The sequence below is a fragment of the Pimephales promelas genome, chromosome 2 (assembly GCF_988280905.1).
Source record: "Pimephales promelas chromosome 2, fPimPro1.hap1.1, whole genome shotgun sequence".
NCBI lineage: Eukaryota > Metazoa > Chordata > Actinopteri > Cypriniformes > Leuciscidae > Pimephales > Pimephales promelas.
Window position 1 is genome coordinate 26194122 of NC_142770.1, and position 13006 is coordinate 26207127.

Sequence of the window (13006 nt, forward strand, 5' to 3'; positions counted from 1 at the left end):
AACAATTTAAGCAGTTCTCTGTCTATTAAAAGATTAGATAAGATAAGAAGTAGTGATCGATCGATACATTGGCAAAACTGGTTTTAACTTCTTAACTTGTATCGCAACATCTTTTTTATTTTGAAATATTGCACAGCCCACTATAGTAGGATTGCAGAATCAAGAAGTTGTCATCTAAACTAAAGTATGAATCTGTTTATGTTACAGAATTGTTTTAAGTGTAAATTGGAGATTACATTTTTCATGAAGATAATGCAATACGGTTACTAAACATAAAGATAAGAACTGCCCACCATTGTTTTTATGTTTTTTTTTTATACCAAAATGCTGAAAATAATATGAAAAGTTAGGACTTTTTACACCCCCCTCACTTCCACTAGGCTGGGCGTGACGTCATAGAAGGGACTTCAAGCCTAGAGTTCCCGTTAGTCTAACGGCAAGTAGGCCAGCAATTATATAGAAACGTTTTTTATATTCAGAAGTGATGAATGAAATAACTCAATTGTAAACATACTCGTCTGTGCTGGCTTCAAGAGTGATCCTGCCTGAAATGAGAGTAAGCTATTCGCAAAACAAACGGGTTCAGGCAGCATGCGTCAAAACTAGGATGTGCTGCGCGAGGCACGTCAGATTTGCCAGTCGCGGGTCAAAAACGCGTTCACCTCACGGCAGCACATACTCTCCACTGCTGATTCCATTGGGTGGCATAGCCCCCACACAAACACCTGTCAAACACAGCGATAGGGACATCAATCTCTTTTTTTCTTTCTGACAATATCATGTTCTGTCAGCAGATACCAGCAAAAGCACTATTGTGCCTGTGCAGTGTTTGCATCTCTACAGCTCTGATTAGGACTACTAACACCAAGTAAATAATGTCTTCAGTCGTTGTCCCTCCTTGCTATTCTACATGACGACAAGATTTTGAAAAGATAGGCAAATTAATAAATTGTAAGGCTGTCATCCATCAAGAATTTGATGGTTTCCCACCGCCTCAGTCTCCCAGTCGTTCTCCATAGTGAAGCCACAGACAGTAGGAATCTAGCAGAGTATGGGTTGCTACTCCCTCTTATGACCTCATCAGCCAGTTACTGTAAAAAATATAGTACATTTGACACCCCAATAAATGTGAATAAATAAACCTGAAATTTACACTTTAAAGGTGCCATCTGGAACTAAAAATCAAAAAATATTCCATATTCCATAACAGATGGGGGCAGTATACCTCCAGAAAATGTGTTGTGCCGCTGCCGCACGCACTCACGTCTTCAAACAACACAAACGAGCGCTGTTTTGCTCTCTTTCTCCGCATATTTTTCAAATCATTTGACACGATAGTAAAAGGTCGGAAGACCGCAGTTTCACGTGGAGCATTTGGAGATTTTTAGAGATCAGAGACTAAATGAACAACATCTCAACAATAAATGATGAAGACCGACTCATAGACGCCTGTCTCAAAAACAAGCTGTTTAGTTGCATTTCGACGATATGGGAAAATAAAAGCCTGCAGGCTATTATTTTAAGTTTACGGTATTCGTTTTGTTCATATTACACTTTTATTGTTAGTTTGAATTAATTTGACTGACAGCATTCGCTGCTGCCAGCTCTCACGAATTCACCGTGAGACACATGCAATTAACACTTAGCAAGCAGGTTAATTAAGCTCTCAGATTCTGTCAATTTTATTATGCAATTCAAACAATAAATACCGTTTTGGCGCTTGTACATGTTACACCACAGATCCCTAGCGTACGTGAACCGATCATCTCTACTAGCTAATGGAAAAAGAACCCGAACACTGTTGAAAGATACAGCATGCTACAACTTACCAAAATGTATTCCTCATGCATAATGTCAACCAATCATTTTTTGAACTCTTCCCTGAACTGAAATGTAGTAATGGGCTGTATTTCCACACGACTGACATCAGGTTTAAGTACACACACAAGCCGGCGCGAGCGCGACTCACTCGTGTAGTGCAGTTTGGCTGGTGGTAACGTTGCCCGGCCGTATACCGCCTCCCATGGCCGGAACTGGTATTACGACACCTGCCGGGCCGGGGCTAGTAATTTAGCATGCTAATTTAGGTTTATATCTCGGCAGCACTATAACTTGTCAGTTTTTTAATTACATCATTGCACTTATTTCTTCTCATTCTTTTGATGCGTGTAGCTCATTTTTTGGATATTTTTACCTTAATTATTACATATGGCACCTTTAATGTAAAAAAAAAAATTCATATAATTTAGTTTTTAAATGAATTCTTTCTAATTTTGTAAAAATAATGTAAAATAAATATGAATTTAATTTCAACGGTTGTTATGGATGTATTATTGCTACATTTAAATTAAATAGTGTGATATCATATCATATTGGCTATATATAAATATTGGCCATCAAAAAAATCAATATCAGTCGACTGCTATACAGAAGGTTTTCATGCTAGCACGTTTAATCTTGCACAGGAACCATTGAGGTTTGTTCTCGCTCATCAAGCTAGTTCCGTTCACCATGTTTGATTCTACCAGTATGTTTGGCACAGTGTTTATTTTGTTCTTCTTCTGTCTCTCCCCAGAAGGCTGCGTGGAGGACTGCTCCGAGCGCTCCTGAGGTGGGATCTGTCGGCAGGTGTGTCAGCGGGCTGGCTCCTCCCCCTCCCGGCGGCAGCCTGCGCTCTCAGCCGCCCCCTTGCAGCCCCCGCTCGCCAGGCCTGCGCGCCCGAGCCCATGCTCCCAGCTCAAACGCCATGTGTGTCCCGCACACGATGGAGGCGGGCAAGCACAGCGCTAGCCAGGGGCCGGGCAGCCGCGACGGGGTTCCCCTGGAGCCCTTCATACACCAGGTGGGCGGCCACACCAGCATGATGCGTTATGATGACCACACCGTCTGCAAGCCACTCATCGCCCGCGAGCAAAGGTTTTACGAGTCCCTGCCACCGGAGATGAAGGAGTTCACCCCGGAGTACAAAGGTAAGATGGAGGAATGCGCAATGCACTCATCTTAGATTGAGGTTTTTTTCTAGTGAGCTGAAACTGTGACACAGTAACTGTTTTTATTAGCACACCACACTGAAGCACAACATGTTCAGTGCTCTCAACTGCATTCTGTAACTGAACTCGCACTTGTAGGTGTTCGACTCGCTACCGTATTCGGTGACTGAACTCACACCTGTAATGGCTCGTTTCCACTGAGGGGTACGGTACGGTACAGTACAGTATGGGTCGGGTCGGTACACCACGACGAAGAAAGCGACATAGTAAACAACAATGGATGACAGACAGCAGATCTTGTTCTTGCTTCTCGGCATGTTTGTCACTAGAAACAAGTGCTGGCATTAGGCGTTTCTCAATACCAAGTAGCCTACGCAAAGTCCGACTCAGGAGAATGATCCCGAGGACGCGAGTCCAGTAATTCTGCTAATGGAACAGCGCGTTCTTGAACGATTACTACTCCGGTTATCTCTGTTTGTATATTTTAGGCAACAATAAAACGAAATATGTTATATAACACCACTCTGTGATTTCATTTCAATACATTATAAACATTAAGCACACAAATGTGGTTCAGGCAACACAGCCTATTGATTATATTCACTGCATGTATGTAACGTTATATTTATAACAAAACTAAATATAAAACACAACCCTGCCCCTTTTCGTTTAAATTTAAAAATATTAAACATATTCCAGGCAATATGTAATGTATTGCATATCGCATTGGTATAAATGTTGCAATAAACAACATTAGCCTACAGATGATCTTGTAATAAAATAAAAAAATGACAAAACTATTCTTTTTGTTGAACTTCAGTTTTATCAATAATAATAGCCATTATAAACTATAAGTAAAAGTTACAAAAAGATATACAGTAAAGCTTTAATAACATACTGTAAAGAAACAATTCAGTCAGTCAAATACAAATTCAGCACTCACACAGGGAACGAATTATAGATTCACGAGACCAAAGATCACCTGTTAGGTTTATACAAGACGAACTATATCTCATGTTTAACCACTACAGAGACGTCCGAGTCAGCGGCAAACATCAGAACGACTAGCCGAGGAAATGCTGTTCCAGGCGGGGTACACGAGCGCGAGCGTACGGTGTTTGCTTGGAATGGATCTCTGTCAAATTATCATAAATCTATAAATAAACCACAGATTTGAGCTTTAAAAAACTACTTTCTCGCCTGAAAACTCTTAAAACTACATTTTGTGACACAATAACAGTAGTATTATATTTCAACTGTATGCTTCTAATGCCCTTGTAGCACGAGCAAGTGACGACACTCTGTCAACTGATCACCGTTCTGCAGTGAGTCTAGCTCCACCTTTTAGTACCTTTTCACTGTGCTAGGTACCCCAACGGAAAGGTACCCAAAAAGTGTTACGGTACGGTTCGGCTTTTTGGTACCATTCACAACTTTTGACAGTGGAAACGCAAATAATTGCGTACCGAACCGAACTGTACCGTCCCGTACCACTCAGTGGAAACGAGCCATAAGTGTTCAGGACTCAATACCGTATTTTGTAACTGAACTCATACCTGGCGGGGGACAAAAAGATATACAGTATCTTTTTCACTACCATATTCTGTAACTGAACTCACACCTGTAAGTGTTCAGGACTCACAACCGTATTCTGTAACTGAACTCACACCTGTAAATGTTCGGGACTCGCTACCATATTCTGTAACTGAACTCACATCTGTAAGTGTTCAGGACTCACATCCGTATTCTGTAACTGAACTCACACCTGTAAGTGTTCAGGACTCGCTAACGTATTCTGTAACTGAACTTACACCTGTAAGTGTTCGGGACTCGCTACCGTATTCTGTAACTGAACTCACACCTGTAAGTGTTCAGGACTCACATCCGTATTCTGTAACTGAACTCACACCTGTAAGTGTTCGGGACTCGCTACCGTATTCTGTAACTAAACTCACACCTGTAAGTGTTCAGGACTCGCTACCGTATTCTGTAACTGAACTCACACCTGTAAGTGTTCTGGACTCGCTAACGTATTCTGTAACTGAACTCACACCTGTAAGTGTTCAGGACTCTCAACCGTATTCTGTATCTGAACTCACACCTGTAAGTGTTCAGGACTCGCTACCGTATACTGTATCTGAACTCACACCTGTAAGTGTTCAGGACTCTCAACCGTATTCTGTATCTGAACTCACATCTGTAAGTGTTCAGGACTCACAACCGTATTCTGTATCTGAACTCACATCTGTAAGTGTTCAGGACTCGCTACCGTATACTGTATCTGAACTCACACCTGTAAGTGTTCAGGACTCGCTACCGTATACTGTATCTGAACTCACACCTGTAAGTGTTCAGGACTCTCAACCGTATTCTGTATCTGAACTCACATCTGTAAGTGTTCAGGACTCACAACCGTATTCTGTATCTGAACTCACACCTGTAAGTGTTCAGGGCTCGCTACCGTATACTGTATCTGAACTCACACCTGTAAGTGTTCAGGACTCTCAACCGTATACTGTATCTGAACTCACACCTGTAAGTGTTCAGGACTTGCTACCGTATTCTGTAACTGAACTCACACCTGTAAGTGTTCAGGACTCGCTACCGTACACTGTATCTGAACTCACACCTGTAAGTGTTCAGGACTCTCAACCGTATTCTGTATCTGAACTCACACCTGTAAGTGTTCAGGACTCGCTACCGTATACTGTATCTGAACTCACACCTGTAAGTGTTCAGGACTCTCAACCGTATTCTGTATCTGAACTCACATCTGTAAGTGTTCAGGACTCACAACCGTATTCTGTATCTGAACTCACATCTTTAAGTGTTCAGGACTCGCTACCGTATACTGTATCTGAACTCACACCTGTAAGTGTTCAGGACTCTCAACCGTATTCTGTATCTGAACTCACACCTGTAAGTGTTCAGGACTCGCTACCGTATACTGTATCTGAACTCACACCTGTAAGTGTTCAGGACTCTCAACCGTATTCTGTATCTGAACTCACACCTGTAATAGTTCAGGACTCTCAACCGTATTCTGTATCTGAACTCACATCTGTAAGTGTTCAGGACTCACAACCGTATTCTGTATCTGAACTCACACCTGTAAGTGTTCAGGGCTCGCTACCGTATACTGTATCTGAACTCACACCTGTAAGTGTTCAGGACTCTCAACCGTATTCTGTATCTGAACTCACATCTGTAAGTGTTCAGGACTCACAACCGTATTCTGTATCTGAACTCACACCTGTAAATGTTCAGGACTCACAACCGTATTCTGTATCTGAACTCACACCTGTAAGTGTTCAGGGCTCGCTACCGTATACTGTATCTGAACTCACACCTGTAAGTGTTCAGGACTCGCTACCGTATACTGTATCTGAACTAACACCTGTAAGTGTTCCGGACTCGCTACCGTATACTGTATCTGAACTCACACCTGTAAGTGTTCAGGACTTGCTACCGTATTCTGTAACTGAACTCACACCTGTAAGTGTTCAGGACTCGCTACCGTACACTGTAACTGAACTCACACCTGTAAATGTTCAGGACTCACACAACTGTATTCTCGGAAACCGGTGTAAACTGCGCCTATTGTGAGTACGGCCTAACATTGGTTTTGTTGTTTCACAGAACCAAGATATCCTGTTGTTGTGATGTTAGCTGTAGTAACAGGACAGTTTTGACTGCCATTGTTTGTCTGGAGGTGCTGTGCTGCTGCTGACTAACAACCAACTCTTGCTTCTTTATATTCCTGTGTACCCTTGTGGAAAAATAGTATATTTAAGCACTCAGTCAAAGCCCCTTTAAAACACCTCTCCTATCTTTTTGAATGGGGAAACATCAAATTCTCTAAAACTGTTCACCATGCTTACGATTAAATTTCATATTTGAAATCACCAATGAAATCTGACAACAACTGTCTCATTAATTATTTTTCTAAAGGCTCAAATCACAACAGTTATCAGGCTGGATCAAGCTAATGCAGGATGAAAGTGTGCATCTGACTGTATCTATAGGAGCCTGAGCTTCTAAAGGCATCTGCAGTGACACGATGACTTTACCAATTGGTTCCTATTTAGATGATGGCACTTATTATTGAGCGTTGCATTTTCCCCCATTCAAAACAATACGAGTGACACGTCTTGTGTTATTCTATATTCTTTAACTTAAGTATAACTAAATATATTTGTGGCGCACTATAAATTGGTATACAAAACTCATTTTGTACTAAATGCATTTTAGTTGTCCAAAAGCAGTGCTGAAGTTGAACTAAAGTTGAACTAAGTATTTTATCCTTAGCATACAATAAAATAAATGTATTTAAAATACATTTTAGTATTTTTATTTTAATGTACTGTATGTTCATTTTTTGTTCTTGTTGTTCATTTGTCATCTTTGCTTTATTTTCACCAAGTGAAAATCTCATTTCTTCTCATTTCCTGTTTTGTCATCCGTATGTTCCTGCGGTCTGTATCACGTACAGCTCTGTGACTCTGTTCTTAGCTGTTTGCTGTCAGATGGTGTACAGAACCCGGTCTGAGACAGGATGTGAACTGTCATGAGAGGCAGCTCTTTTTCTTATGATCATAATATTGTAGTTGCTCTGATGAAAGCAGGTCCAGTGACGTCTGATGTCATGACATCCAGTGGCATGTCAGAGGAAAGCCAGAGTCTGACCTGCGCCATCGCCATCTGCAGAAAGGTTAAAAAAATTCTTCATGTAAAATTTACCACATATGTGTGGTTGCAGGAAGGCAGATGAAGATTAAAGTTCAAATGTGAAGTTTAATAAAAGCAGGGCAACACACACTAAATGTAACCGTAAACCGAACACTGAAGGACCGAGAGAGAAGAGCTTAACCCTCTATGGTATGCATTATGTTCTAACCATACATTTGTATCACATGAAATAGCTTAGATCATAAAAATTAGGGAGGGGGGGGGGGTGTACTTATGACAATATTGTGAGACAGGGAAAATGGTCAAAAAAGTATTTTTTCTATAAAATTATGATTTTCTTTTCGATTTAATTGCATATTTCTTTCAGAAATTGATAGACTGATATAGTTTTAACTCAGGCAAACCAAAAATAATTAGTTCCCTTTCATTTAATCTCTATCATTCCCAATCATGTGGCTAACTCATCCTCACTCTCATCACATCACATCAAATAAATATATAACTGCAATCATTGATTCTGATATTACTGCAATTCCACTGTGGTACAGCGTTGCCATATGGAAACAAGGATATTTTCTCAATTTACACATACCAAATATGTTAGACAAAGCTGATTTGTGAATAAAAATATCTAATTACTTATCAAAGATGCTGCAAAAAAATCCCTCTTGAGAAGAGATGTTTAGAAATGAGGTTAATAGAGCAATTTCTGGAGCACCTCAACGGGTGTCTTCAGTGTGAGGGGGATAGAGGGAAAGAGTTCTGGATGTCATGTGACTTAAAAACAGCACATCATAGGCTACCTTAAGGCCTGCCCTTTTAATTTCAATAGTGCAATATATTTTTGTGTGTAAATAATGAATATGTGCTTGTTTATTGAACATGTGGCACTTACATTTTACTCTGTTCATCAAACAAATCGGATTGTATCGCTTGGATTGAATAACTGGAGGTGTATTATCAAGTTTGTGTTACTGTGTTGGGGAATGGACAATGGACTGAACCCAAAACAGAAACTGACACAGATACCCGTAACACGCATATTGTTATTGTTGTTACACATTGCACATTGTAACCTGTTGTTATTATTTAACTCGCGCCTTTTTTGGCCACGGAGAACCTCGAGTTATATTCGCCATACTTCACACACCTGTGTCTTTAACTGCTGCTCAACAATGACTTGCCTGAGGCAAATGTAATGCTTTGTGGGATATTGCTTACAAGCTGTTATGATGTCTTTCCGCCGAGTGATGATTACACAAAATATATAATATAATGCTTCAGTAAGTTGTTCTGAATCTTTCTGAGTTGATCGCGTTCACGTAATGTAATGTATACTTAACTTAATTGAGTGGAAAACAGCCAAAGAAGTGCAGATTCCCCAAAAATAAAGCAATGAAAGTGCCTTAGTCAAGTTTTTAATACTCCTGCCAGCACATGAATACACTGCACTGACTTTCACATCTTTTATCGCCTGTCCTGTGTTCCCCCATCACCAAAACATCTCACATTCTAGATTCACAGCATACCTTCCACATGAACCCTGCGATGGGGCTAAACGCATGCCATACATCTGTAACGTCCACGGACTGTTCCAGGCCATGCTGGAGTAACATTGAGGCTTGTTATTTCCCTCAGGGGTTATAAATAGGCCTGTCCTTATGATCACATGGCATTGTTTTCAAATGTCAACACAACAGAGTGGGATGAGTGTTATAAATGAAGCTGGCACAGGGTAGTTTACTGAAGTTTTAGGGCTTACAAAATCAAATCACCCCTTGGCAAACAAATAGATTTACAGAAGGCAACATGTTTTCCACTCATTTCAAGTGTAAATGCGCGTGTGTGTTATTCGTTTAGTCAGATTTGTGTTTGTCTATAATTGTGACCATCAATGCTGAAATCCAGGTCATCTCAAAATCAAACCTTCTCTTACAAGTGTAGTTAGTGTGAAATCAGTTTTATTTTCCCCAAATTCCATGTTGCCTGGTTTAATTTTTTCTGGATTTCACTTGAATGGTTTAATTAAACTTTATAACACCTTTTTAACAATTTAATCATTTATTTAAAGTTTTACAATAATAGGGTCCCATGAAATTAGAGTTGTCTCTTATAATTCTTCTGGATTTATGATTTAATACGAATTTATGATCAAAAATGGTTGTGATCAAATAAAGGCATAAAATATGAGCAATTTAATTCATCTCTTAATATGTCATATTTTATTGTATTTGTAAGTCTAGCGAAAGTATTTTTTTATATTTTCATTTATTAAAAAATTACAGTTTTTTCTAATTCGTTTTGACAGATTTCTCCAAACTCTCCAGGTCACTGTTCTCAAGACAATTTACACAGCCAACTAAACTCACTCTTTACCCCAGCCGGTAACACTTTATTTGGATAGTCAATCTGTAGATGCTCTACAGAGTATCAACAGAGTATCAGTATCATTTCTCTACTGAATGTCTGCAGACTTTCAACAGTTCATCTGTACATGATTTACAAACTATCAACAAATTATCATAAATTCATAATTCACCTTTGGCTAAGCCCCGCCCCCCTTAGTTACTGTTGCTACATCCGTCAAACTTCATCTGCGCTCTGCATGGCTTCTGCATGCTGTAACAGCTCTTCCTGCTGAAATGTTATCAAACTTTTATAAAGCAGCAAATAAAGTGTCCGATAGAAGTAGGCAAAAGGGGCTGCAATATGCGTTCGAAGGCTATATTCAAGACATACAGGTGAAACGCAAGAAACAACAAGGCATCCAAATTAGAGGCAAAAGCCTAACGTTACCGGTCACAGTCAAAAAATGAACCACCGCATATCCTACTAATGGAGACGGAGGCTGGGACTAACAATCTCAGGGAGCAACACTGTTCATGCAAAGCTGGGTAGGTCTATTCACTTCTATAATCGTTATTAGCAAACAGACTACACGAGTATAACGTTGTATTTATTAGCAGCGTGTGCTACCGTATCAACAACCGGTATGAGAACCGAAATCATAACCTAAAACATTATAAAACGGCCTAACTAGTATAACTTCACACTCACAGTAAGGTCAGAAGTAAAAAAGATGTGCTTGTTGATCTTTGAGGGGTTTAGCTGACTGAGGACGTCCACACAGTTTAATCCAAACACGACACTTGTCAGGATTTTACTTCGGTTTTGGGAATGGACACCCCCCTCCAACCTCTCTGGGAAACGTGTATCTGTGTTACAAATGCCCGAGGCACAACGTTTAACCATATTTTGAATAAAACTACGACGGTAATAGCCTGCCGAGACCAAAAATATGAGACGCCTGTGTTGTAACTAAACTGTAAAAAAAATATTTTCAAGATTTGTTATCACAACATATTTTCTTTTGTCAAATCAACTTTATAATAATTTATTTAGTTGAGATAACTTATTATTTTGAGTTTCTGATGATTAAATTAATCTCCTTCATTGTATTAACTCACTTTTTCCAGTTCAATCAACTTAAAATTTTAAGGCAACCAGGTTACTTACTTTTTTAAGTTAAACCAACAATATTTTTTTTTACAGTGTAGTAATCACAACATTTTTTCTTTTGTCAAATCAACTTAAATAATTTATTTAGTTCAGATAAGTTAAACCATCAATTTTTTTTTGTTCCTTGTGTTCCTTAGATGTTCCTTGTGACTATCCAAATAAAGTGAAACACATGTGAAGCTTAGTTGACAGTTTATAGCTTATGTACTTCACATCAACAAATTATCAAGTCAGCAACCTAATCAGTGCATTAACAAACTCTACAAATCATCCATAGATGTTCCTTGTGACTATCCAAATAAAGTGAAACACACGTGAAGCTTAGTTGACTGTTTATGGCTTATGTACTTCACATTAACAAATTATCAAGTCATCAACAAAATCAGTGCATTTACAAACTCTCCCATGTTATAAGATAAATATCTACAAATCAAGTTCAGTGCATTCACAAACTGGAGCAATAGGGAAAATACCAGGTAACAGCCTGGTCTCATTGTTAATACGTTGGTATTTTACGTTTTTTGCAAAGATAGAAAACATACTTTTTAGTACGTTTGGATAGATGCTGAAATGTTTAATATAGACGTATCTGCAACATTTAAACGTAACATTATTACGTTTTTACAGCTAACGTTAACTATTTACGTATATTCTATATCATAAAGATATCTGTGTGTTTTCCCTTTTTACCATTTTACAGATAAATGTAAGATCTCGTAACCCTAATCCCAAACCTAAACATACCCCTTTACAGAATATAAAAAAAGTATAAAACGTAATGGACAGATGTATTGGGAAATGGCAGTTTTATTAACAATATAGCATTAAAATATATTTTGAGCCACCAATCCTACTCCTACCCATAAACCTACCCATAACAATTCCTTAAAACTACGTAAACTACAATTATGAAGAAAAACATAACTAACAGACAAGTATAATCACAATAATTTATTTATTGCGAAAATGTCAAAACTGATACCAAAAGCCGTTCACATGAAGATGCGTTGCAGTCGCAGCGTTTTCATTCATTTCCTATACATTACAAATCATATGCATCATTTTCTCAAAGCTCTGTGTACAGAGTTCTTGAATGGGTAACACTTTATTTGGATAGTCAATCTTGAACTCTGTTTGCACCATTATTTTACAGTTTATGCCTGTAAAGCTGCTTTGAAACAATATGTACCGCATAAAGCTTTTTAGAAATAAAGGTGAGACGGGATTATTAGTTTGCATTTACATTCCAAGACTTGATGCAAAGATGCTTGCATACTGACATACAGTGTCAGATTATTTGTCTCGTCCATTGCTATGGTTACTACTGTCTCGTATTCAAATATTGTTTCAATCCAGACACTTTGCAGTGTGTAGCATGGGAACTAAAACTTCCACTAGTTCACTGAGCTCCGCAGCCCTAGTCTGTGTCGTGTGTGTTGGTAAAACAATGGGATGAGAAGATGGTTTTCACTGTGGTTTTAAAGTACGCAGTGTTCTTATCTCATCGTAGATGTCACATCCCAGACTCACGTCACGTCCGTCATTGGCCAGTGTCTGACGGGACTTCCTGTCTTGTCTGACTGCTCTGGATCACTGACCAATTGCTTCTGCCTAAACAAAACACCTTTGGAAGCAGCCAAATTATGACCTAATTATGCAAAATCTGAAAGGCTGGTGTCTGATCTCGGTGGATCTTATATCAGCACACACTGACAGACACACACCTGAAGGACAGCAGGACACTAGATGCCGTTTATTGTGTAAACTGAGTTCTTCGGGCCCAAATTTGAAGCTTGTAATTGAATTTT

At 39.1% G+C, this 13006-nt stretch overlaps 1 protein-coding gene across 2 annotated transcripts in view; it reads left to right on the plus strand.

The window, feature by feature from the left end:
- The window catches only part of ip6k1 (inositol hexakisphosphate kinase 1), a 59478-nt gene that overhangs the window by 35254 nt on the left and 11218 nt on the right, over positions 1 to 13006 (plus strand). For both annotated transcript variants that reach the window (XM_039657295.2, XM_039657296.2), the window contains exon 2: positions 2576 to 2969. In XM_039657295.2, coding sequence (XP_039513229.1) covers positions 2747 to 2969 — 223 coding nt within the window. In that variant the 5' untranslated portion in view covers positions 2576 to 2746. The remainder of the gene's footprint in view (positions 1 to 2575; positions 2970 to 13006) is intronic.